General features: G+C 45.0%; 1 protein-coding gene across 1 annotated transcript; it reads right to left on the bottom strand.

Annotated features, from left to right (window-relative positions):
• Positions 1-1,358: 1,358 nt before the first annotated feature.
• On the bottom strand, positions 1,359-26,662 carry RNF10 (ring finger protein 10). Its single transcript, XM_015822608.1, has 18 exons — positions 26,560-26,662; positions 25,498-25,509; positions 19,882-20,087; positions 18,011-18,210; positions 17,334-17,424; positions 13,812-13,996; positions 12,973-13,109; positions 12,377-12,537; positions 9,087-9,206; positions 7,527-7,779; positions 7,094-7,227; positions 6,623-6,740; positions 5,084-5,185; positions 4,326-4,463; positions 3,365-3,462; positions 3,055-3,115; positions 2,038-2,199; positions 1,359-1,489 (listed from the first exon to the last, which is right to left on the bottom strand). Exons 1-18 carry the CDS (start codon positions 26,660-26,662, stop codon positions 1,416-1,418), a joined length of 2,355 nt encoding a protein of 784 aa, XP_015678094.1. The 3' UTR covers positions 1,359-1,415.
• Positions 26,663-27,517: the final 855 nt, after the last annotated feature.

The following is a 27,517-nucleotide window of genomic DNA, read 5'->3' as shown; positions in this document are numbered from 1 at the left end:
TTAACCACTATACTGCTTGGTGACCGAAATTGGTCAAGTCAAGGATCACTTGTGTTACCAAAAACAAGTTTCTACAAGCCCACCATATACCAAGGGAAGATTCTCAGGGAGGAACATATACAGTCTTTCAGGTATGACTTAAGCGAGGTTATTCCAGGCATCTACTACTAAAAGAGATCACACAGATCATTGGTCTGTTAGTCTTAAGTTGCTGCCTGATGCGTTGTTGGTTTGGTCTGCAATGGAGTAACAAAGCCACAGCTTCCTGTTCTGGAAGATCGGCTGCATGTTTTTGACCCGGGCAGTGTCTATTCATAACGAAGCAAGCCGATTCCAAATGAGTCTGACTCAATCAAAAATAGAACAAGGAAAAGAAAAAAAAAAGAAACCCTGCAGAAATACCAACTTGTGCATATGGTTTATTGCAACTATTTACCTTTGCTGGTAGATTACACTGAATTTTATCGTAGTCAATGGAAATGACACTTTAGTACAAATTAATTTCAGATCAAGCCAAAAGCAGCGCAGAAGGAGAGCTTTTCTCAAACAGAAGAAACAAAAGTGGGGAAAGAACACACATCCTATCCAACTGGATTTGGGCACCCAGCAAATGCCAGGCTCCTCTGGGTTGCCCCTTCTGTGCAAAGGGAAATGCTACTCCCCATCCCTCCCTCCCTCCCTCTCCCCAGGAATTAGCACCTTCACCCCAAAAGCAGCCACTGCACACGGACTGACCATGGTAGCTTTCATCCAAGAAAACTTCTGCAAACACCGGTCTTCGCAGAAAGACGAAGAATAGCAAGGGGAGACAGGAACTAAGTTATGTGCACCACAACCTACTGCGCATCCAAGTGCTAATTAAGTGGGCACAGCAATCAGCAAGTATCGGCTAGTGCAGGGGTAGGCAACCTTGGCTCTTTTATGACTCATGGACTTCAACTCCCAGAATTCCTGAGCCAGCCATGCTGGGAGTTGAAGTCCACGAGTCATAAAAGAGCCAAGGTTGCCTACCCTTGGGCTAGTGTCTTCCCTATGTCCCAACAACTTGGTTGCGCTTAGCCCACTGCAGCCCCAGGCTGATCGCATTCAACCCGTCACCCAAATAGCAAAAGCAGCTGTGCACCCTCCACCCAGATGTTGTACTTCCACAGCCCAACGGCAAGCCAGGTAAACAGAGTCAGCCTGGCATATAACACACATCCTTTTGGACAGGGGTGTGTGTGTTGCAATACTTCAGTTTGGTATCAGCAAGCAAACAACATATGCCCATTTTTAATCATCCCTAGCCCCCTCCCACCCACCCCGCTTCTCAGAAACAGATTTGTGTCCGGACTAAAATAATTTATCTATAGCAGCAAAAACACAAAAGCAAACCAAATAAATCAAAAGGAGGAAGAATTTGCCCATTAATAAAATCACTTTGTATGAACCACTGAAGTACTGAACAGGAGTTTTTGCTTCTGCTTCTTTTTTTTGCCTCGCTTTTCCTCTGCAAAAGAAAAAAGAAAAACAGCCATCAGAGCCTTTCCAACTGGTTTTCCCAGTTGCAATGTATGGCTGTGAAAGTTGGACCATAAGAAAGGCTGAGCGCCAAAGAATGGAGGCCTTTGAACTCTGGTGCTGGAGAAGACTCCTGCGAGTCCCCTGGACTGAAGGCGATCCAACCGGTCAGTCCTAGAGGAGATCAACTCCGACTGCTCTTTAGAAGGCCAGATCCTGAAGTGGAAACTCAAGTCCTTTGGCCACCTAATGAGAAGGAAGGACTCCCTGGAGAAGAGCCTGATGCTGGGAAAGATGGAGGGCAAGAGAAGAAGGGGACAACAGAGAATGAGGTGGCTGGATGGAGTCACGGAAGCAGTAGGCAGGAGCTTAAATGGACTCCAGAAGATGGTGGAGGACAGGAAGGCCTGGAGGAACGTTGTCCATGGGATCGCGATGGGTCGGACACAACTTCGCAACTAACGAAACGGGTAGCCCAGCTGCACCTGCATTTCTGCACAGAATTAAGGGCTAACAACGCCTTTTTCCTTGACTTACCTAAGAGGTGGTCAGAAGTGGACGGTGTGTCCAGTTTCAGGAAGGCTGCCTCGATAGCTTTACTGAACGAGTTCTGGAAACTAGGCACAGGCACACGGTCCGAGCTGTCGCTCTCCGCATCGCTGTCTCCTGGAGCCAGAAGTGCCCCAGTGAGGGTCTCTTCTGAAAAATGAGTGGGGGTCTCTTCTGAAAAATGTGGCTTTGAGATTCCTGGAAAGGCTAAACAGGCTCTCACACCATCATCACGATGGAATAACGACGACAGAGCTCTTCTCGGGTGGCTCTCCCTTTGCCAGGAAAAGATTGAGGTCTTGGGCCTTCCAGGTGGCACGTGTGTTAAAATGTACAACTCATCTGAATATTACAGGAGTGTTTTAGGGCTTTCCTTGGTTCATTTTACTTTTAATCTTATTGACAGAGGCTCACGTTTAGTGCATCTCATCATTGTTGTTGGCCATTTCAAATGTGAGGCCCAAGATGTCAACGCTGCAAATACTGTATATTCTTGCTTTGACAATATGCAGAACTGTCTGGTATTTTTATAGTTAAATCAGGCAACAGTGAAAGGGGAGGAGAATAAGGAAAGCCCGGGAAAAAGAAACAGGAAGTAAATCACATCTTCCAAGTTAATTGGAAGATGTGAACCATGACCCCAAAATAGGGGAGGGAAAAATGCCTGGAATGTATGTGCAACGGAAAAGAATCTCAGATCTAAGCATTTCCACCATGCCGTACTGACATCTCTGTAACCTTAATAAATGCTTTTAGGAGAAAATATGCCTGAAAGTCCTTTTAAGTGTTTCGTTAATCAGACACATGACACAAGAAAGATAGGATTATCAAGTGAGACCTTCACAGCACAATTATTTAGAAAGGGCTACTTTAAAAAACTGCTGAATATAACCAGCAGCTCCCTCACACTGGTGATCTTATTAGATGATGAAAGGTCTTCAGGCAAATGAACCACCTCCTCAGAGAGAGCACCAAGGGCTAGCCCAACAGAATAATCCCACTTACCTTTCTTCTTTGGCTGAGAACCAATCCACAGTTCTGGTTTGGCTTTTCCAGCCCTCAGCATCTGAAAAGTTGCAAGATGGGACTCAGAAACCAGATTATTCGCCTCACATGCTGATTTTTTTTATTGATTTGGGAATCAAGCTGGATCATCATCTGTCTACCAAGTGATTACCCATAAAACTGCTTGTAACAAATGATAGAGGGAACAGCAATTTCTACCATTCAGATTTGTCTCAGCAGTGGAGGCCAAGTTCAGTCTCAACTCCTGCACTCCAGAAAATGAGACGGTCTTCCAAACAGCCGCACCCACCTGAGCAAATGAGGGGAAGGCAGGGTCCTCCTCCAGGCTTCCAATAAGGAATGGGGGGCTGCCAAGGCTGGAAGATGACAGCGGAGTCAGCAAGGACTCTGGAAGACACAAAGGCAAATATTGAGTATGAGAATGAAGACTCGTTACTAAAGAGGCCGGGAACATAAGTTACAGATTTTTGATACTGTGCCCCCCAAATTCCACTTTTAACTTGTAACCAGTAACGAGGGTTACTGTATTAACCCTCGTTTTTCAGACATGGGCATCCTGTAATTGATTTTCAGTTCTCTTAAGAGTTCCAGCTTGCAAACGTCTATCGCTTTGCCTTTGAAAGCATCTGGCAGGCCTGCGGCTGCATTACTGTCCCCTTGGACTGAGATATTATGCAAATGTTAAGTGTCACCACTGACTGGTGCAGGAAACGGAATTGAATAAGCCTTTACAGAAGTGTGTCAACGCTGCAAATACTGTATATTCTTGCTTTGACAATATGCAGAACTGTCTGGTATGTATATAGTTAAACCAGCAACCGGGAAAGAGGGAGGAGCATAAGGATAGCCCGGGAGAAAGAAACCTGAAGTAAATCACATCTTCCAAGTTGATTGGAAGATGTGAACCATGACCCTACAATAAGGGAGTGGGAAATGCTTGGAATGTTATGCCTAACGGAAGAGAAGCCAGACCTAAGCATTTCCACCATGCTGTACTGACGTCTCTGTAACCTTAATAAATGCTTTTAGGAAAAAAATATGCCTGAAAGTCCTTTTAAGTGTTTCGTTAATCAGACACATGACAAAGTGTTTCTCAACCACGGCAAATGTAGGATGTATGGACTTCAACTCCCAGCATGCTTGACTGGGGAATTCTGGAAGTTGAAGTCTGCCCATCTTCAAGCTGCCAAGGTCCAGAAATGCTGCTTTAGAAGACGCTGCGGATGGCTGAAGTTGCTTTGGCTGCTCACCTGACTGGGAAGTGGGACTTCCTCCAACACAAGCTGGCAGCACGTGGCTCTCGTTCTCAGGACCAGCAGGCTCTCCGGAGCCAGCGCTGAAGGCCGGAAACTGCTGCAGGTTCTCTAACGCAATCCGGACCTCTGGATCTAGACGTAAAAGCAGAAGTTCCACTTCCATAACGAACTCAATAGTTTTCCCAGGAGCAATGCCTTCAACAGCACTGCGGCTTCGCTACTTGAAACAGCTTTGCTCCATTCTTGCACTTGGCAAGCAAACTTTGCCAAAGTATGGTGCAAATGATCCCTTACTACAGACTTTGTTTTCCATCTCTGCCAAACTAGGCCTAGACTTCCGCCTTTCCCCCTTCCATGCAGTTGTGCCTGATTGGACAAGCACCCTGCGGTTTTCTTGGCAAGGTTTTCCAGAAGTGGCTTGCCACTGCCTCTTTCCCAGGGAGGGGAGAATGTGCCTAGACCAGTGTTTCTCAACCTTGACAATTTTAAGGCATGTGGACTTCAACTCCCAGAATTCCACAGCCAGCAATGCTGGCTGTGGAATTCTGGGAGTTGAAGTCCACATGCCTTAAAATTGTCAAGGTTGAGAAACACTGGCCTAGACCCTTGGCTTTGTGCCCATGGCAGGATTAGAACGCACGGTCCCCGAGGTAGCTAGATGCCTTCGCCACTACACCAAAACTGGCTCACTCTGCCTGCATACTGGGTAATAAAAGACACAAAGATGAGCTGTGCTCAGGACTGCCACTCACATCTGCCCTGCTTCTTGTTTTCCTCCATCTCAATTCTGCGTTCCCGACGTCGTTCGTCACGTGCTTTCTTCTGCCTAAGCCGCTTTCGTTTTTCAATGTCATCTAAGGGCCGTTGAAAGAGAGTCTTGTGTCAGAATCCAATTATATTTCATCTCTAGTTATCAACGATGGAAAACCCCATTTCTGCCTTCTCTGGATTCTGTCATACGATGAAGGGAAGGGGGTGAACAAAGGGACTTTAGGACCCTCACTTCCTTCAGTATACTTCAAAGGGACTGGATGTGGATATCACCAAAAGGACTAACAATAACAATGGGGGCCATTACCTTTCATGTAATCCTTTCTGAAGTCTCTCCTCCCGGCAGTGAGGAAAAGGGGGTGGGAATGTAATGCCTGGGACTGTCGCTGGGAGAAGGGGGTGATGGAGTGTGGCTAATGGGGGATCCCTTAAAACCTTGAATGGGAGAGCTTGGACCCCAGGTCCTGTCTAGAACGCCTGCAATCATTTTCTCTTAATAAAGATGCCTGTTGGAAGAAATATTCCAAGAGTTCTGTCTTCTTAAGATGCAAAGTGGGGTGGGTCCTTACATCTTGGTGAGATGGGCTACTCCGGGCAACCACATCTCTCCGGCGCAGCCTTTCCGGGAACTGGGCTTTCCGGTTCCTCTCCCCTATCCCTCAGAAGCCCAACCCAGCGCTCGGACTTCAAATTTCACTGACTACTGAAGTCATTCATGGATCCAGTCTCTCACGTCCAAATTCAATACTTCCGTTAACTGCCTTTCTTTTTTTCAGCCCAAATCTCAAATACTAGATTTTTCTAAGCAGAACATTCGTTTTTCCTCACTGGTTTAATTTAAAAATGAGAGGATACTTTGTCTGAGCTGTTTTTTAGGTCGTGTTTCTTGTGGGTAGTGTAAGTTGGAACTTGAAAGTAAAGCTGTTGACTAAATCCCTGAGGATTTCATGGCCACGTCCATCAAGCTTTCTTAGGCCCAAGAGGAACCCGCCTGAACCTTTTCTCCCCTGCCCCAGAACAGCCTCCAGCTGCAGCATCCCTAGCGGTCTCCCAACTAAAAAAAACTAAGCGTGGCTCAACTCTGAGCTCCCGTGGGTTTGTCAGGTGCTGCCACCTGCTAAACCAGTGGTTCTCAACCTTTTTAATGCCGCGACCCCCAACTGGTCGTAAGTCGAGGACTAAACCGGTCGTAAGTCGAGGACTTTCCCTGCCTGGGAGCGCCGCGCATGCGTGGTTCCGCCCCCTGCGCCGGCCGAGGCGTAGCTGGCAAGCAGCAGAGACGGAGCAGGCCGACCACCAGCTGGCCCAGCCCAAGGGAGGTAAGGCACCCGCCGGAAAAGGGGAAAACAAATGGCGGACAGCCTTGCTTGGCGACCCCCGTGAAATGGTCGATCGACCCCAAATGGGGTCACGACCCATAGGTTGAGAACCGATGTGCTAAACAGAGGATTAACCTTTTCTTGGAATCCTTTTCTATAACAGAAAGCCGAACTCCTAGCGCTCCGCTTTTCTCATCTCACCTGAAAACATCTGCAGTGTTTCCTTCGAAATGACAGGCGGCTTCAAAGCTAATTCACAGATACTGAACTCACAGGTGAGGGGCAAATGGCAGAGGTAGCGATGACGCTGACGCACATCCTGCAGGCGGGAGTTGTGGTTTAGAGACGAGAAACGGACCCCCAACTCTTCTCCCCCCCCCCAACTCCGCTCTTCCGATTGCCAGCGTGCAAAACAGGCAATCCCAAGAGGCTCCCAGGAAGAGTTTGAGCAAGGACTGAACTGAAACATCTCCTAGCAGACGAGAAATCTGATGCTCATCCCAGAGCAGGGGTAGGCAACCTTGGCTCTTTTATGACTCGTGGACTTCAACTCCCAGAATTCCTGAGCCAGCTGTGCTTGAAGTCCACGAGTCATAAAAGAGCCAAGGTTGCTTACCCCTGTCCCAGAGGCAACATCTGGCCATCCACAAGGACCCCAGGCCCACTCGTTACCTCCGTCATTGAGTGGCCAGATATCTCCACCACAGTAGCTGTGATCTCCTCTGGACTCTTCTCCAGGCTCCCATATTCATGCACGAGGCAACGGACATTCACTGGGTGCAGATACAGACACTGCCCGTCTTCAGCTGCACCATCAGAAAAAAAACAACAGTTGCAGGACAGTTATTTAAGGTTAGGAACTTAGAACAGGGTAGGCCACCTTGACTCTTTTATGACTGGTGGACTTCAACTCCCAGAATTCCTGAGCCAGCCACGCTGAGGGGAAAGGGAAAGGTTTCCAAGCTGAGCCATGCTGGTTCAGGAATTCTGGGAGTTGAAGTCCACCAATCATGAAAGAGCCAAGGTGGCCTACCCTGTTCTAATTGTTTGACATCCCCCTTAAAACACAAAACTTCTCCCCAACACCCAGCACTACGGGGCTGACCTTGGTAGAAATAATAGGAAGGAGGACTCTGTGTGTGTCCGCTGGCAAACACAGCCTTGGGTTTTCCAGAGGCAGAGGCACTCAGAATGGCGTCCCCTGCTTCACTTGGGCTTGCCGGATCCGTGTTCCTCTCCATGCCGTTATCCGCCGCTGCCTCTGCACTGTCCAAAGCAGGGGGGTTTCCACTCGCGGGAGCCACGGGGGGAGATTCCAGCGATTCATCATGGAAAGCAGAAAGATATTCTAGCGTGCACTGCAACAATTAAAAAAAGCAGCTGGTACCCACTGGTCCTGTCCCAGTTAATTTCTTCTCTTCTTTCCCTCTGTCAAGACAGCAGAGGCCAGCACAAAGACAAGGGAGGGAAACAATGGCTGGGAAGAGAAAATTGGAGAATCAAACTCCAGAATAATGGCCACGTTTGTCTTTATTTTAAAACTCGGTAGAAACGGCTTGCACAATGGGCAGCGCTCAGGAGACAAAGGGTTCTCGGGGAATCTCTGGGCAGACACGAGCAAGGGCCTCGGTTCCTCACTCCCGGGCACTCTCAAACTCTCACCACTGCCTTCAGACAACCCACAAACAAGCCCACAAGAAGATACTGGAGATCCTTCCTCCGGCTTCCTGCTCTTCCTGCGCACATGGGCTACTCAGTGCTTACCAAAACAGCAGGAGGCCTTTAGGCAGAAAAGATCACCCACCCCTGTTTTAAAAACCCGCTTCTGTCAATGCTGCTAACATCGGATGTTCTTGCTTGACAAAATATGAAGATGCAGCCATTTTCTATTTAACCTGTGTATTACTTTTAGAGTTAAAATTAGATAGTTGATGGGAGGGAGGCGGGGAAGAATGTACTTGCGGACTAGCTAGCCATAACAATATCTCAGTAGAGTATTTTCAAGGTTAGTTGTAATGGGAGAAGATGAGGGGAGAGAAAGTTCACACTTCAAACTAATTGGAGAACGTGATTGATGACTGTTAAATGAAGGAGTGAGTTATGCCTTGTTACAGGTGTGTTGCGGGAGAATTCAGATTTTGGCTTCACTATGTACCTGCCGAAGCTATGGAGCAATTAAAAAGATTCTTTAAGGTAAACAATGCCTCAAAGTTCTTTGAAAAGCTTCTTCTTTTGGAACCATGACTGCTTCCTTGTGAGCAGGGAACTCTCCAACGTCTGGCACGAAACGGAAGAGGCAGATATTTACAGTGGTTGCCCTGGAAAGCATCTAATTTGGGGATCACGGACTTGGCCCCCATCTCAAGATGAACTGCAGCTGACAGAATTTCCCTCCGTTGGCCAGGCCCATTAGGGCTTGGTTGCTCTTTTCCGGACATGCTCTAGATGTGAACTTCTTCACTGCGAATACCTCCATGCTGATAATCAGTAATCTTTCAAAATGCAGCATCCAGAAGTGGGTGGAACGTCCAAGAGCTGTTACCCTCAAGTGCAAGGCCAGAGAAAGCTGGCCTGGTCCCAATTCATTCTAGGAAGCCCTCTTCATGTCCCCCTGGCCTCCTCTGAAGGCAGATGAAGCGTGATTTAAGACTATGCAAGTGCTCACCTTTTTCTCCTGAGGTGCTGCTGCAGTCTCTTTCGTTGAAGCTTCTGTCATGACTAATTTTTCCACAGCTGCAGTGACACCAGGAACATCACTGTCACACATCAAGTTGCCTTCACGATTCTAGAAGGAAAACCAGTTATGTGACTCTTAGAACCGTATAATTCCTGGATTAGGAATGTAGTCTTGCAATGTGCAAATTATCAGAAAAGTTATCAATAACTTTCTCTTGCTATCATGCTGAAATCTTTATATTTTACAGAATACTTTCTATGCTATGGACCCCTCTCCTGTCATGTAGTTTGAATAAACCAACATGGCTTTCCAACTTCTGTGTTTGTCTTTCCTCCTGCAGTGATTAGCTGCTTGTTTGGTGGCATCTTTTGTCCTCCTGCAGTCTTCCATTCTCCTAGACATCTCAGAGATGATAAATGGAAATGTGGTGACACCATCGGTGATGTTCACTAAGGCCCCTAGAAATTTGAACACACTGGTATTTCCTGAATATGATTCTATCAAACTCGGTCTTCATCTTTCAATTAGTTCTTCATAGATGAGGGAACTGAAGGGGAACTCATCAAATTTGCAGATGACACCAAACTGGCAGGAGTAGCCAACACCCAAGAAGACAAACTCAAGATCCAAAAGATCTTGACCAACTTGAACAATGGGCCCTATCCAACAAAATGAATTTCAATGTGGAGAAGGGCAAAGTCTTACATTTAGGCAGGAAAAACCAAAGGCACAAATACAGATTGGGCGACACCTGGCTCAAAAACAGTCACTGTGAGAGGGACCTTGGAGTCCTAGTGGATGATCACTTGACTATAAGCCAGCCGTGTGCAGCAGCAGCCAAAAAAGCTAATACAATCCTGGGTTGTATAAACAGTGGCATAGAATCAAGATATCGTGAAGTATTAGTATCGCTTTATAAAACCCTAGTGAGGCCATACCTGGAATACTGCAGCCAATTTTCATCACCATATCACAAAAAAGGATGTTGAGAGTTTGGAAAAAAATTCAAAGAAGAGCAACTAAGATGATCCAAGACCTGGAGACTAAAACATATGAAGAACGGCTGCGGGACTTGGGTTTGGCTAGTCTAAAGAAAAGAAATAGGGGAGACATGATAGCAGCGTTCCAGTATCTGAGGGGCTGCCACAAGGAAGAGGGGGTCACGTTGTTCACCAGAGCACCAGAAGGAAGGACGGGAAACAATGGTTGGAAACTGATCAAAGAGAGAAGCAACCTGGAATTATGGAGAAACTTCCTGACAGTGAGGACAATCAACCAGTGGATCAGCTTTGCCTCCAGAAATCGTGGGCGCTCCATCACTGGAGATTTTTAGGAAGAGGCTAAACAATCACCTGTCTAAGATGGTATAGGTTCTTCTGCTTGAGCGGGGGGCTGGACTAGAAGATCTCCAATATCCCTTCCAGCTCTATTCTGTTCTATTCTATTCTATTCTATTCTATTCTATTCTATTCTATTCTATTCTATTCTATTCTATTCTAATTCTAATTCTAATGACTCTTTTTGGTTTGTTCTTAAGTTCAGCTTTCCTGATATCAAATCTAGTCTGCTCTTCCTTAGTGATCTTTCAGCTTTTTGAATTTCAGTAACTTTTGCGTACCTACAACAGTATGTCGTATCATATGCTAAATAAATAACCTACAACAGTTGATCCTGCTGTCTTCCCTTTTTTCTTTCCAGAAATGACTCACAATTGTCCTTTTCACATATCCTTTTTTATGAACTCCCTTTTGTCTTCAGTAATTTTACTCATTTGCTTCTTTTATGAAGGAATCCAACTTACCATCACTTTATGTTAATTCAAATTTGGATTCTTAAGGTTTCGGATTTATTCCCTTCTCTTATCAAATAAATCCAGCATTACACAGCATTTTCAGCATTGCTGCTTCTTCCACTTTCTGGATTAACATTTCTGTTTCGTTTAGCCCAGGGGTAGGCAACCCAAAACACTCAAAGAGCCACTTGGACCCATTTCTCACCGAAAACAAAACACTGGGAGCCACAAAACCCTTTGGATATCTAAAAGGAAGATAACACTGCATATATCCTTTTTTACCTTTATTATATATATAAATATATAAATATATATATCATAAAGGTAAAAAAGGATATATGCAGTGTTATCTTCATTTTAGATGTCAAAAGGGTCTCTCTCTCTGTCTCTCTCTCCCTCCCTCTCTCTTTCTGCCCTTGGTCTGCCAGTCCTCTCCCCCCCCTCTCTCTTTCTCCCCCCCCCCTTCTCTCCCTCTCTCCAATCTTCTGCTCACCTGGCAAGCTGGCTTCAAGCTGTTCTCCAACAAGCTCGGGTAGGTAGCCTCAGCTCTTTTATCACTCATGGACTTCAACTCCCAGAATTCCTGAGTCTGGGCTAGCTAGCTCTCTCCTGCCTTTCCTGCTTCCAGCAGAGACGCAGCAAAGGGAGGAGCCCCGCCCAAAAAGCTTTTCAGCTTGTTGGAGAACAACGTGAGTCCACTCTCTTTTTTACACACACGGAGAGAGAGAGAGAGAGAGAGACAGACAGAGAGAGAAGCAGGGAAGCGCAAGTGCCTCTCTCTGTCTCTGTCTCTCTCTGCAAATGGCAGAGGAGGCTGGGAGCCACAGGGGAAGGCTCAAAGAGCCGCATGCGGCTCCAGAGCCGCAGGTTGCCAACCTGTGGTTTAGCAGGTCCTCTACCCGCTGAAGGCGAAAGTTGCCAGAGAGGAAAGTCGGGAATTTCTTGGCAGGCCCACTCCTGGCCGTTGTTTCCCAATATGTTAACTGTAATTAAAGTCCCCCATGTGCCTATTTCAAAGATCTGCAAATGCCTTCTGGAATGCTTCGTTCACAGCAGCTTAGGTGGCTGGGTGATAATACACACTACCAATGATGATGCTTTTATTCATCTTTATCACCTATACATTCCTTCCTTCTAATAGTTAAAATCATATGGGGTCATTTCTGATTTTTATTTTTAGACTCATCATATTGTGGGGCAGATTGGAGTAACCCAGTACATGTCACGACCAAGCAAAGAACTAAAGGTGGGTTTATCTCAAATCATCCCAATCCTTGTAAAATAAGCCACACTGTGTAAACTGGGAACAAACAGGCTATTCTAAAAACAAACAAACAAAAACTAGACCACATTAGCCCATCCATTAAAACAGAGGCCTGTACAAGAAAAGTGTTCCAAGCCAATGACTGCCATTCTACAAGCCAGTACATCACACTGATTTCCATCCCTCTCCACTCATTATCTCCAAAGTTTAAGGCTTCTCCACCTTCAGTTCCTGCAGGGCTGCTTCAATGAAACACGCTTCAGGGGTATGCTTTTCCTCCTGGTACTGATGCAGAAGGGCCATCTTTTCTTCCAGGATCACTTGCTGGAGGACCTGACCCTCCGAGGCCAGAAGCAGCTTTGAATACTGGCTGTGTGGCTTATCTGGAGGAAGAAACAGTGCAACAAACGTTACCATCACATTTGGATGTATTGCACACCGACCACCCACAATGCCCTTCAGATTCTTAAAGCAGCTTCTTTAAGAGTTCCATTAAAGCTTTTGTCTTCAATGACAAAATAATTAAGATCTATAATGGGGAAGAAAATCTGCATGATTAGAAATAACTTCTAGTTGCTTCAGGCTGTCTCATCAGAGTCTGTGTGGTGCCTTTAGAGAGCAGAGGTTGATTTTTCAGTAATGTACAGAGTGAACCGCTGCAGAGCATCGGTTCTTAAGGGAATTAAGAGCTGTCCCTTTCAATAAGGTTCACATGAGATAACTCTGAAAGCCACTGGGCTTCACTCTGCACACGGCTCACGGTTTGCAGAAATCAAAGCAATCCCAATTCACAAGACCACGGAACCCTCAACACTTACCCCCCAGGCGAACAGGCTGCTCCACGTGAGCGAGCGCTGACTTTGGCAGTGCTATCAAGGACCCTTTCTTCCGCTGCATGAGCTGCATTGTAATTGTGTCACCAATTGCATACTGACGGGTTTCTAGTGCCACAACACTGCAAAAAAAGAGAGAGAGAAGCGGTCCATGACAACTGACTTGGTGCAGGAGGAAAAGATCGCCTCACTCAGGGAACCTGTCAGAACCCATTCCTATTTCATTTCTACCTATCCCCTCTGACCTAAAGACAAATCTCACCTTTCCCTGGGTTCTGCCATAATCCCAAAGGGGAGGGAGGGATGTGCTTGCAGGGTTATTGCTTTTCTTTCCTCTATTTGCCACAATGTAACCTTTTGCTTGCTTCTGTGTCTGCTGCCCCGCTACAATGTAACAATTTGCTTCCTGCATTGTATCTCTCTCTGAACTTTCTTCTCCCTAACCTGTCAGCTAGGAAAAAGGGGGGGGAGAAAGAAATACAACCTCCGGAGCCTGGCTTATCTCTCCGTTTCTCAAAAGAAGGTGCGAAGAGCCGCTTGAACATCATGCTGCAACCAGAGCCGGACAGATGTTATCTCCCCTTTCCCACGATGGACTTAACACCTGGGGATCAGCCGGTTTTGAACCGGCCAGATGAACTGTGGGGTGGGGTTTGCTTGGGGACACTTTAAAGTACCGATCTGTAAGGGAATTCCTCAGATCCTGTCTATTATGCCTGCTATCAACTACTCTTAATAAAGGTTCCTGTTGGAGGAAACCATCTCCAAGAGTTCTGCTTTCTTAAGATGTGGGATTGAAGTGGGTCCTTACAGAACCTCTGTACCTTTTGAGGTCCTTCTTGTGAATGGAGCCGTAACAGATGGGGCACTTGCTCCAGGTCTTCTCACTCAGGGAGAGATAGTGCAGGATACAGGCCCAGCAGAAGATGTGCCCGCAGCGAGTGATCTTGGCAGCAGTGGGTGGGTATAAGCATATTGGGCAGGAGGGCACTTCATGGCTGTAAATCCGCTAGAAATGTCCAACAGAATCCCATTGATAAAATTAAACTCTCAAAAGGTATTCTTCTTTAAAGAGCGGAATATATTAAACACAGTGTGGGGAGCTGACTATTCAAAACCCCAGCCACCAAAACAATAAAGCAGGTGGCCATCTGATTTATAGTTATTTTTTAAAAAACATGCTTCTCTCAAGAGCATTGAGGATTGTCATTCCAGCACCTGCCCAATTCAGGAGTTTCTATGGAGGACATAAGAACGACATCCCTGAGAAGTGACTGTCCAGATTTTATAGGATGTTTTCTAGAGAAAAGCAGCCCCACAATCTGAGACTTTCGCTTCCACGATCAACTCGCTTGTACCATACTGAAAAAATTAAATTTGCTCCCCTGCAATTTCCATTCTAGTTCTACATGGCATAAAGCAGACAGCAGGGTTTTACTAAACCCGATTCCACTGTAGAATATGTTAACAACATGTTGATACCATTTCTTGACTCTGGTCACAGAGTTTGCTGCCCGATGATTTTAGGCCAATAAAATTTAAGCAAGTGATTGGTTAGTTCAGAAATAAGAAATGACCAATTTACATGGGGCAGAAACATAGAATCATAGAGTTGGGACCTTGGATGTCTTCTAGTTCAACACCCTGCCCACCCTCTGGCTGGAATCCTTATCCTAGTTGCCCAATCTTTTCTTGAAAACCTCTAGCAATGGAACACCCACAACTCCAGAAGGCAAGCTGCTCCACTGTTTAATTCTTCTCACTATTAGGAAGTTTCTCCTTAGTTCCATGTTGGATCTCTCTAATGAGTTTCCACCCAATGCTTCTTGTCCTGCCCCCCTCATCTCTGGGACAGCCCTTCAAGTATTAGAAGATTGATATCATGTTACTCCTAATCCTTCTTTTCCTTAGACTAGACATACCTAATTCCCTTAACTATTCATCATATGGTTTAGCTTCCAGTCCCCTAATCATCTTTGTTGCTCTTCTCTGCACTCTTTCTAGGGTCTCAGCATCTTTTTTGTATCGTGTTGACTAGAACTGGACATAGTATTCCAAGCGTGGCCTCACTAGTGCAGTATAGAGTGGTACTACCATTTCTCGTGAGCTTGACACTATCCCACTGTTGATGTAGTCTAGGACTGCACTGCCTTTTTTGGCAGCTGCAGCACATTGCTGGCTCATACTTACGTGGTGGTTCACTAGGACACCCAGATCTCTCTCACAGTTACTACTGTTGAGCCAGGGAATGCCTATTCTATACATGTGCATTTGGTTTTTTCTTGCCTAAGTGCGGGACTTTAACTTTTCTTGTCACTGAACTGCATCTTGTTGGATGGGGCCCAGTGCTGAAGTCTGTCAAGATCCTTTTGAATCTTGAGTCTATCTTCCAAAGTGTTGGCAATTCCCCTCAGTTTGATGTTGTCTGCAAATTTGAGTGATAAGGGCCTCCAGCAGTGAAATAATATTTTAGCCCTATCGTTGTGTGAATAGTTCAATTACTCCCTGTTTAACTTCAATCACACCTTTTTTTTAAACTCAGCATAAATAAGTGTGGATTGAGAGTCTGCACCCAGCCAAACTGATAGCAATTTGTTCTTCCAAGAGAAGCTGAACAGATCAGCCAGGGTCAGCTGGGCTTTGTCCTCAGATGCCATTTCAATCAATATTTAGTTGACAGAACTTATCTGGTGGGCACAACCAAGTTAAGCCACCAGATGGGCTAGGAAACACTACAGGCCTCAGAAATAGTGACTGAATTGATTCTACTGCAGAGGTGTCCTAATATGCACAGAAGGCTTACCATTGGCTTTAAGCTGCTTAATTGCTATCAGGACAGAATTACTACCATCACAGCTGGAATTATAGCTGTATTGGACTTCTGTGCTCCAACTGAGATGTCCTAACTCAGTGGTGGCGAACCTATGGCACGCGTGCCGGAGGTGGCACTCAGAGCCCTCTCTGTGGGCACGCACGCGATCACCCCATCTCCACCTCCCCCCATGGCCCCCTCCTCACCAGAAGCCCCCCTGGAGGAGAGTCGCCCCTGAGCGCGGTCTGCGCGGAGCAGTGCAGCCAAAGACATGGCAGCCGGGCTGCGGGGACAAGACTCTGCCCTCGCGCCCCGTCGCACGCAGATGCTGCGGGGCATGGGCAGAGGGCATGGCTGCCATGGCGCTGCTGGGCCGCCTGGGCGATCTACTGTGGTGGGCTGTGGAGGTGGTGGGTGGCCTTGTGGGGGAGTGGGGGCAGAGCAGGGGCGGAGTGGGCAGGGTGCAGAGTGGGGCGGGCGGGGAGGCAAGGGCGGTTTTTGGGCACTAAGTCTCTAAAAGGTTCGCCATCACTGTCCTAACTTTTCTGTTTGCAAGTGGTGGAAAACTAGAATTAAATGCCTAGATATTTAAAAAAAACCTGACCTGCTTAATTTGGTTACCCCTGATTGTCCACTTATAGAAGCTGTGTATTGTGATGCTTTGTGAATACTGTCACCCAGAGTTTGGAATGGCTGATTTCAAGCTTGTTGTCTTGACGGTATGACATTAATGCATGTAGGATTTGTCAGTGGTGTTCTCTTGGACATGGGTGACTGCATTATCAGCATACAGAAAGATGAAAGTTGGTTCGTGAGCCCAGGGGAGAAATCATGTTTGGCAGGAGCCTGTATCAACAACATAAGCGTTTAACTAACGAAGGGGTCGGAATGCAATTTTACTCCTTTAAGGCCGGAAATAAAGTTTGTCAGTTTGACATTGGGCAAGCCTTTGGGATATATGTTTATGTATACACACTCACACACATATATAGGGTGTTTTCATATGGCATCTTTATCAGCTAGAAAAATGAGGGGGCTAATTTCCTCTCTAGCTTCTTTTTGGGAACTGTAGTTGTCAACGCTGCAAATACTGTATATTCTTGCTTTGACAATATGCAGAACTGTCTGGTATTTTTAGGGTTAATGCAGAGCAGAAGAGGGTGGGGGAAAAAGCCCGGGAAAGAAAGAGGCTCACACTAATTGGATAAAGTGATATATGACAGCTAATTTAGGGAGGGAACATGCTGATAATTTAACTGCTCAGAGGAAGAGAATTTCAGACCTTAGCATCAACTCGTTATGCCTGTGCCGATATTTTGTAACAATAAATTACTTTTAGGAAAATCAATGCCTGGAAGTTCTTTGAAGTGTTTCATTAGCTGGAACCTTAACAGTAGTTTTGAATTCACAAGTTACCTAATGAGCTGTGTGGAGGACTTCCTTTCTCTTGCTGAATCTCTCCCACCATCCCGATTCCCAAGCTGACCACAGTATTTATTGTTTGAGAGAGAGAGAGAGGACGAAGGATACTAACCACTTGTTGCACAAAATCCCAGTTGACCAAGGTATCTGGGTCAGTGAAGTGAACCGTGTAGTCCTGATCATCGCGCACCACAAACTGGCAGCTGCAAAGAATATGAGGGATTTAAAACTAAAAACTCGTAATAACAACCACCTGAAACTGATTATATAGAAATGATCCAGGCAGACAGATATTCAGATTAAGTAACTGCTGAATTATCTGCAACAATCTTAAAACAAAATTACTTTATCTTTTCCATTAGTCTAACTGTAATCCAAGGACATATAGCGCTCTCAGAAATCAAATATATCAAGGAGAGAAAAATCAGAAAGTATCTGCTCTTTAACCTTCCAAGGAATGCTCTCAATTCACAAAATAATGCATGTTAGATCTTGGCATTAACAATTTCATAAAGCTACGTTGTATAAAACTGATCTTTTATATTCATATCACTGATACTTTTCTTTTCCTTTGTTTTGAATAAATTCAAATGCAAGCAGCAATCTTAATGCATTTCAAATACAACAGGGCAACGAGAGTCAGGTTATCAAATGTAAAATATAAATCCAAAGAAAATGTCTACATGGAAAATAAAAACTATAAAGCAGCAGCTGAAAGCAACAGATGGGGAACAGGACGGAGTAAATTCTCCCTCAGACATTGGTGATCCAGACCGAGCTCACACTTACTTGGCCTGAAGGAAAAGCTCCTTGCTGAAAGGTTTGTTTTCCCATCTGTTTCTTTTTCCCCAACTGCCATGGCTGCTCCCATCAAAATGGCTGGTGTGGCCACGAGGTTCAAATGTAAAGTTCAACAAATGGTTCAGGTTAATCTTCTTGGGGCCAGAGAATTGGGCAGGGCTAAGCTCTGCCCGCTGAGTTTCTGCTACCTGAGAAAACAGATAAATTAGTCTGCAAGAGTTGCAATAAAAAAAAAAGTATGCCATATAAAGACCATTATTTTTTCCAGGAAGATGAACATTAGGCCAGAACTTTGGAACAATCTCTTGGGAGGACGGGAAAAGCAAACGACTTTATTTTTGCCAAAAATATCACATGGCTGTCCCATCTAGGAACAGATATAATAATAATAATAATAATAATAATAATAATAATAATAATAATAATAATAATAATAATAATAATAGTGGTGGTGGTGGTGGTGGTAGTAGTAGTAGTAGTAGTAGTAGTAGTAGTAGTAGTAGTAGTAGTAGTAAAGTTGGAAGGGACCTTGGAGGTCATCGAGTCCAACCCCCTGCTCAGGCAGGAAACCCTATATCATTTCAGACAAATGGCTGTCCAGTCTCTTCTGAAAAACTTCCAGTGTTGGAGGATTCACCACTTCTGGAGGCAGGTTGTTCCACTGGTTAATTGTTCTAACTGTCAGGAAGTTTCTCCTTAGTTCTAGGTTGCTTCTCTCCTTGATTAGTTTCCATCCGTTGCTTCTTGTCCTGCCTTCAGGCACTTTGGGGAATAGCTTGACTCCCTCTTCTTTGGGGCAGCCCTTGAGATATTAGAACGCTACTATCATGTCCCCCCTCATCCTTCTCTTCATTAAACTAGACATACCCAGTTCCAGCAACCATTCCTTATATGTTTTAGCCTCTAGTCTCCTAATCATCTTTGTTGCTCTTCTCTGCACTCTTTCTAGAGTCTCAACATCTGTTTTACATCGTGGTGACCAAAACTGGATGCAGTATTCCAAGTGTGGCCTTACCAAGGCCTTGTAAAGTGGTATTAATTAACAGAGCTCAAACCAAAGGAAGCTTTATTCTCCTTATAAGCCAAGAACTTTTTTTTCTCAGCTCTTTACACCAGGCAGCATATGATGCACATGCAAAACAACACTGGACTTTCCTCTTGACATTTTTTTCTATAATATCATCAAAAATCTTTTAAAATATATTTTGCTTTCAAGGATCACGATCTGGAAAACTGCTTATACATCCCTCAAAGTACAGGTTAAGAAGGATTTGTTATTCACTGTAATATTTTAAAATGTGCAAATAGAAGCAACGTCAACAGTCAACCCTCCAGTTTTAATTGGTTCTTTCAAGAATTAAACATTTGAGGCAGCACTTCAATGAGATGCATGTTTTGATAATGAGCCTCCGTCATCCTTGAATATCAGCTAGCCTAGACATAAAGCAAAGCCTTAAACATCGACAGTTTATCTACTTGGGAAATGCTGAACATTTATCTTTCTTGCGCCTCCTGCCACAGGCTGGACAGGGACAGCCGAAGGACCAGATGTGACCCACAAATGCCCAGACCTGCCATGTTTATAGAACTAAGAAAAAAATGTACATGCTAATGCCAACATTCCTTTCTGTACACATTTAGAAGCAAAGAATCCATTTATTTTTCCATGATAGAGCATTATTGTTTGATTTTTTTCCCCCACAAGCATGAAAGTAAGAACATTCAGTTCAATTATTTTTAACCTGTATTTCACATTTTTAATGAGAGAAGAAAGATAGAAGTTGTGTCAGAAAAGAGAGAGAAGACAGAATATTGGCTTAACGAAGGCGCGTCAATGTCCCGGTAAGGGCGAATCTCACCTCATCTCGTCTTCCACCATTAGAAGAAAGGCTAAAAGATTTGCCACCGCTGTTCTGTTCCCCCCTCTGAGGGGGCATCTTGTTAAAAGTTTTGCTTTTCTGTGGAAAGGAGCGACGGGACTGGCTGGGGAAAGTCTCATTTTTGGGATATGAAGTTTCTCTCTTACGATTATAACGCTGTCTGGATCCACTTGCATTTTTCCCTTCTAAAAGAAACAAGAAAGGAATCATGTTCAGCGTTAAGTCAAAAGCAATTCCTAGCAGAGCACTTCTATCGTACCAAAGTGACAGCCAGACCGGTAACACAAGCAAAAACTTATCTAGAGAAGCCTACCCCATGGAATTTCAAACATCTTTATTTAAAGATCTTGCTAACTGAAGATATTTTGATCTTAAAACTGTATTTTTTCTGACCCTTGTGCTGGCATAAACAAATATTGAACTAATAGAAATGTTTCTATATTTACTTATAACAGGAAAGGATTACTCTTATTACTACTGATCCTCAGAATCACTTATGAAGAAAGCCGTGTTAGTCTATGGTGGCCCAAAATCAGAAGGACTAGTAGCCCCTTTCCAGACTAACAAAATTTTATTAACATTGGGTACATGATTACTTGCTCAGCTGCCTAATTTCATTATTCTATTGCTTTGAATCACCCCAAGGGAATTAGACAAATAAACACAAATGCTTTACCTATAATCATTTTTTTTTCAAATACTTCTGACAAGGAAAACATTGGTCTTTTTACATTTGAGTTTGTACACGCAAGCTCTTTCCTCCAGCAATATTTAGTTTAGCACACATCCAAACTGTTTTCAATAAAATATTCTGTATGCAATCCAAAGTTAACAGTGATTACTATTCAATTCAGGCAATACATTTCCATTATCGTACGTTCTGTTATAATTAGAACAGTAAATCAAGAAAAAGCTGCTACTAGGATAGGAAACTTGGGAGTACAGGTAGTCCTCAACTTACGAACACAATTGAGCCCAAAATTTCTGTTGCTAAGTGAAACAGTTACGTGAATTTTGCCCCATTTTACGAACTTTCTTGCCACAGTTGCTAAGTGAATCACTGCAGTTATTAATGACCATGTTACTAACTTAAGTCAATCTGACCCTGGAACAACTGCGACCGTCGTAAATATGTGAACTAATTGCCAAGCATCCAAATTTTGATCACATGATCATGGGGATGCTGCAATGGTCGTAAGTATAGAAAACGGTCATAAGTCACTTTTTTTCAGTCATGCTGTAACTTTCAACAGTCACTAAATGAACTGTGAATGTCGAGGACAACCTGTATTAGCAACCTTAAATTTCATAAGATGTAAAATTTAAAACGTTGTTATATAAATTCCCTCAGATTTCCTACATGTGTGAAAAGATTATATATACAAATGACAGATACTACCACAAAAGGAGAGGAGGTATTTGTAGTTTCCTACTTATAAACTTTAAGAACATTCAAGGAACTTCTCCCTTTAAAAGAGCTAATTATTGACTGGAAATTATCTGAACGTAGGAAGTACTGTACTATGCTGAATTTTTGCAACTTGGCTCTTGTATAGAAAGGCCTTTTTTCTAAAACATTTGTCATATATATATATATTTAATAACTCTACTTGAAAATAAATCATTTGATAACTGCTAGGCCCGTGGTGGCGAACCTGCGGCACGCAGAGCCCTCTCTGTGGGCACGGGCACCATCGCCCCAGTCCTAGGCCTTCAGCTGGGTTTTATAAAACCTTTTCACTTTAGGCCTCCGCCGCCATGTGCAAAAAAAAAAAAAGGTTCAATCAATCAATCAATTTCAACTTTTCACAGGGAAAAAAAAAGACCTCGCAAAGTTGGAATTGATTGAACTTTTTAGTCCTACCCAGTCTGCCATTACCACCGCAGCCATGCCCACCCAATGAGCCACGCCCACCCAGCACCCAACAATACATAAGTGGGTTTGGGTTGCAGTTTGGGCACTCGGTCTCTAAAAGGTTCACCATCACTGTGCTAGGCAATTCTGTTGCTGCAGGACTGCTACCCCAGGCTTTGCAGAATGTGATGGTAGTATCAGCACCCTCAGCTATTTGCACTATGGCCTGTTCAGATTAGAACATAATCAATGTCTGCACACACAGCTGTCGTAAGCTAAAAGCAGAACTTTCTAAACATGAACCTTTTATCTACAGCGAGCCTCCAGTTGCTACACTGAAAAATTGGCCAATATGAATATCACCTTCTGTAGCGATGGAAAGCTTGTGGACTCTACAGAACTGTTCTGCATTGTTGTGACCTGCAATGTCATCAAAAACTCATCTAAGAGCTGTTAGTAAAGATGTTCTATAGGTCGGTCTGGTGCAGTGGGTAAAGCAACAAGCAAGAAACCAGGAGACTGGGAGTCAACGGTGACTTACAGGCACTTTTTTTTTAAAGCTATACATAATTAGTATATTCTTTCATATCTTCTTGGTGGTGGCCTCTTCCTTTTGGAGTGATCTTCTCTCCAGATACAATTGACCCCAATCCTGCAGGCTTTTAGATGTTTTCCAAGGCATTTGGGTCATGATGAATAAAATCCCATTTGGATGAACCGCAGGCTATTTAGTCCTGATAACTGCCCAGTTAGTTGTTAGTTGGCAGAGATACCCAACACCGCAGAAGATAGGATGAAGATCCAGGTGGATCTCTAAAGAGTTGAACACTGGCCCCTATCTAATAAAATGAAATTTAATGGAGAGAAAAGTAAGGTTTTGCACTTAAGTAAGAAAAATCTAATGTTGATTAGATACAGATTAGGTGAAGCCTGGCTCAATAGCAGTAACTATGAAAGGGATCTTGGAATCCAAGTGGACAATCACTTAAAAATGAGCCAGCAGTCTGCAGCAGCGGCCAAAAAAAGCCAACACAGTCCTAGGCTGAATTGATTAGAGGGATAGAATCAAGATTACATGAACTATTAGTACCCCTTTATAAAGCCTTAGTAAGACCACACTTAGAATATGGCATCCAGTTTTGGCCAACATATTATCAAAAAAGATGTAGAGACTTTGGAAAGAGTGCAGAAAAAAGCAACAATGATGATTAGGGAGCTGAAGAACGGTTGCAAGAACTGGGTTTGTCTAGTTTAGTGAAAAGAAAGAGTAGGGATTACATGATAGCAGTGTTTCAGTATTTGAGGGGCTGCCCCAAAGAAGAGAGGGTCAACCTATTCTCCAAAGCACCAGAAGGCAAGACAAGAATCAATGGATGGAAACTAATCAAGGAGAGAAGCAACCTGGAATTAAGGAGAAATTTCCTAACAGGGAAGACAATTAACCAGTGGAACAGCTTGCCTCCAGAAGTTGTGGGTGCTCCATCACTGGAGGCTTTCTCACATCAGGCAGTTGAGTCAGATGTTCAAATCAATGAGATGACACTCAGGTATGAGTTTAAGTGGCATTCTTCATTAAAAAAACAAACCACTTGAGTCGGCCTTCATGAATCTTCTCTGTGGAAGATTCTCTTTTGACACTCTTGTCAAAAGAACTTTCTGAATAACTCAGAAAAAAAGACTTCAAGAGGCAGAAGAACTTGCATAATCATTGTCAAAGACTTTGACCTCCACCATCAAGCAGACAGGATACAAATGAAGAAAATGCAACATTATTATTTGTCCAATAATAAATCACCAAACACAAAGCATATTAACACTCCAGGAGGTTTCAAAGAATAATGGCAAAGAAACTGCAGGTACTTTTGTGCTGCCTGATGTTACTAGTCTGTATGAATCTGCCATAAGGAAAATACTGAATCAGAGCAACATGTACGGGAGAATACTAAGGAAATATCACAGTCTGAAAAATACACACTGCTGCCCATCAAAACTGATGAGGCTTCTTGGATGAGAAACGAAATGTTTTCAAAGAAAAAAAAAACAAGAAAGTTCAATTGCCTTTTGGAAAAAGCACCTTTGGACTACCCATCTCAAGTTTGCCAAAGACCACCTGGATGATGCAGAAAGCAACTGGAACAATATTCAAAGGACAAATGAGATAAAAGTGGTTCTTTCAGATAATAATGAGAAACCTTGGGCTTGGTAAACACAAAACACTGTTCCACATTTCAGATGTGAAGCATATTTGGATCTGGACAGCTCAATCATTGATAGAACAATGGATTCTCTACTGCACCAGCAAATTCTACAGGTGAACGCCAGGTAAACATGGGACATGCTGTCCAATGATCAACAGGTACATACAGGAAAACATTTGGTTGAAGTCCCTGGTGCTGAAAGAGGCACCACTGTTACCACATCTAAAACTTCACATACTTTTTCCAGTGAGATTACCGAACTGTTGGCTCAGTGCATTACTAAAGCCATGACACACCCAACTTCTCCGTGTTGTTGTTTTTTAGCCAGAATCTCTATCTATTAAAACAACATAGATGACATTCAGATTACACTGTAGGTCACAATACTGGACATTTCTCAAGGGCTCACAAACTTTCACCACGGAATCCAGGGCAAAATATTCAGACAAGTTTTAAAAAACCACATTTCTGCCCATGAAGCAAACAGGAGTTTAAAAATGGACTCCATGTTAACTAAGGGGTACTCCTGAATTTAGTTCAATTGATGACTTCATGAACATGCTAGCTTCCACTGCTTCCTTCCAGAATGTTTATTCAATCTCCTCCTCTAGGGCCCTACACTGACATTTTCTATGGTCTCCAAAAATTAACCAGGACCAACCTGGCTTAGTGTCAATGGAGATTCTCAGTTATCCAGATCATAGTTAGCACCTTTGGGACAACCTGACTTAGCTTTTTAAAATAACAAAAGTGAGGATGATGCTGTCTAGATTCTGTCTAAATATAGCATCCGTGCTATTTATAGCAGGGATTATCAAAATCTGTTAATATGGGAACAAAATATTCCAGAATAGTTTAATTCCCTCCAGAATATGCCAAACCTCCCCTTAGTCCATGTCATTCCTGGAAGTAAATAGACATGATATTCCAGATGAGACCTCTGGTTTGAAGCTTAGCTACCCATGAATCATCTCAAATTACTTCCACTGAAACACCAAATTGCTTGTAGATTGGCATGGTCTGATAATCAAGCAGAGACATTAATTTTATAGTGCCTGCTCCACAGTAAGGCCAGTCTCTGGTATGTCAGTTAAACACTGATGTGCCTAGGTTTTAGAAACACAGTGAAAATTTGAGAGAGGATTATAGGGGCTAGCATTATTTTCCAATTGTGGAATGTATCTAGCATTGCTATCTCAGCAGTGGCAGCAATTAATAGATCTTGGCTGATCTTGGAAAGAAAAAGAAGAGTTTGTTTGAATAGTCTTCAGACATCTGAAGATCCCCTGGGCACTACAGGACAGTGGGCTAGCCGCTAGACAAGGAAAGACATCTTAGATAATGACAAACTACTTCCATACCACTCCCAAGAAAAAGGTATATGGAGGCAGTCACCAGCTCAACTCATGGGTGTCTCTTGTTTTTCTAGCTCTGCAAAATGATGATGCCTCCAGGGCCAAGGAGTGTTTCTTCTAAGCAAGGCAATTGGCAGTTTGTCACAGAACAACTGCATCAAGAATAATGGAAACAAGGATGCCTCACCGATCATGAACACTGCCAACAAAAGATATCAGAGTGAAGACGTACAGATGCCATCTGTCTAGTTTCACATTTAAAGGCTGCGAATGTTTAAATATCGGGATTTTTCATTGCAATGCTCAAGTATTCCAAATAAAGAAAATCAAATACAATAAAGCTTGGAAACCCAACCAGCAGAGTCCCCTCTTTATCGGACAAACAAATGGCAAATTCCATGGGTGCATTCGCTTAAGCTTTTAAAGATGCTCTATGTTGTCTCCACTTTATGTTTGCTGACAGCTGATTACAAACGTCTTTCCCAAGTAGGCTTTCCCCAAGGCCCCTATGGAAAGAAGTTCCTACCCTCCCAAATGACATCTATAAAACCCTGCTGAAATTTAGATTCATAAAAAGAACTTGTGGTGTCATTTTTGCATAATAATAATAATGATGATGATAAAGTTGGAAGAGACCTCGGAGGTCATCTAGTCCAACCTCCTGCTCAGGCAGGAAACCCTATACCATTTCGGACAAATGGCTGTCCAGTTTCTTCTTAAAAACTTCCAGTGTTGGCACATTCTTGCTCCACTCTTGACCAAGAACAAAGCCAAGATCCAACCCAGGGCGGGCCTGAAAGTGTTTCACCCTCCCTTTAAAGAACAAAGGTCAGCCCCACTGACTTAAGGCAGGAAGTTGTGTATGTCGGTGTGCAAGATTTATACAACCATGTTCGTTCATGCACTGGCTGGGGTGGGCTCAGCAGGTTGCAACCACCCAGGAAGCTGCTGCTCCCGCTGCCTCTAGTTCGCTCTCAGCTACTTTCTCAACCTCAGCGGCGGACTCCAAGGCCCAGCATCCCCCACCCAGCCGAGGCGCAGGGGCCCCTCGACGCCTCCCCCTCCCCGGCGCAGCCTTACCCCCTTTGGGCTTGGACTCCCCCCCAGCCGGGCCGGCGGAGTTAGAGCGGGGCTGCTGCCCTTTGCCCCCCGTCGCGGAGGAAGAGCCGGGCCCGAGGCCGGAGCCGCAGGGGCTGTTCTTGTCCATGGCGCGGGCGGGCGGGAGAGGCGGAGGCGGCGGCGGCGCTACGGAGCGGGCGGGCGGGCGAGGGCGGCTGGCGGCTGGGGCCGAGGCCCAGGCTCATGGCCCGGCGGCGGGGTCGGTGCAGCGCAGTCGTCTCGGCCACCCTCATGGCGACATGTTCCTCACGGCTTCGCCCGGGCGAGGGAAGAAACGGGCCGGTGCGCGGCCACCACAGGCCTCCGGTGCCGAGTCGGAGAGGCCGCCTGGCGCGGCCGGGCCTGCGCCCCGCGGACGGAGGAGCGGCCGAGTCGGAGAGCGCGGGAGCCCGCGAGGCCTCCGCAGCCAGGCCCGGCCCGCGCCGGCGCTTCGAGAGTGGCGAGGAAGGGAGTTCGCGGCCAAGGGGAGCCGCCCGGTCCGCCTCAGCGCCGCCGCCGCCGCCGCCGCTGCCTGTAATGGCGACGCGTCGCCCACCGCCGTGACGGGAAGGCCCGGATGGAGCCTCTCTCGAGGGGCGGGGCGGGGCGCGCCTCGCCGCAAAGCATGCTGGCCGCGGTGGTTCCTCCCTCAGCAGCTGGACGGGCCGCGCGCGGGCCTCCTGTCGAGAGAAAACTACGCCTCCCGACAGGCACCGGGTGAGGCTCGCCCAGCGGCGTCGTAGGCAGAGGCAGTTTTGGGATGTGTTTTGGCAAGGCGAGATTTGGGGCCTGCGTTTTGCACCCCGAAACTGTCAAGTGGCTGGATTAACAGGGAGAACCATTTCCCACATTCCTGCCTTATTCATGACCTAAATTCTGACTCCGTTGCTGAAGTGATTAATGGTGGCTAAACCGGCCAGGGCACATAGCTTTTTGAGCAGTGTCGCTCCAGGTCTGGGCGCAAGTGGTTTATTTTGTAAAATGAAAGAGTTAGGAAGGCTGGGTTGTTATCTGTTCCAGCCCCCCCCCCCTGCTTGGAGCAGAGTTTGCTATAAAATGGGGGGGTCTTCAAACTTGGGCCTTTTATGACTTGTGGACTTCAACTCCCA

Source organism: Protobothrops mucrosquamatus, unplaced genomic scaffold (assembly GCF_001527695.2).
Source record: "Protobothrops mucrosquamatus isolate PMUCROS unplaced genomic scaffold, P.Mucros_1.0 scaffold1625, whole genome shotgun sequence".
In the NCBI taxonomy this organism is placed as follows: Eukaryota; Metazoa; Chordata; class Lepidosauria; order Squamata; family Viperidae; genus Protobothrops; species Protobothrops mucrosquamatus.
The sequence above is the reverse complement of the archived record's forward strand: the minus strand, read 5'-3'. Positions and strand labels throughout refer to the sequence as shown.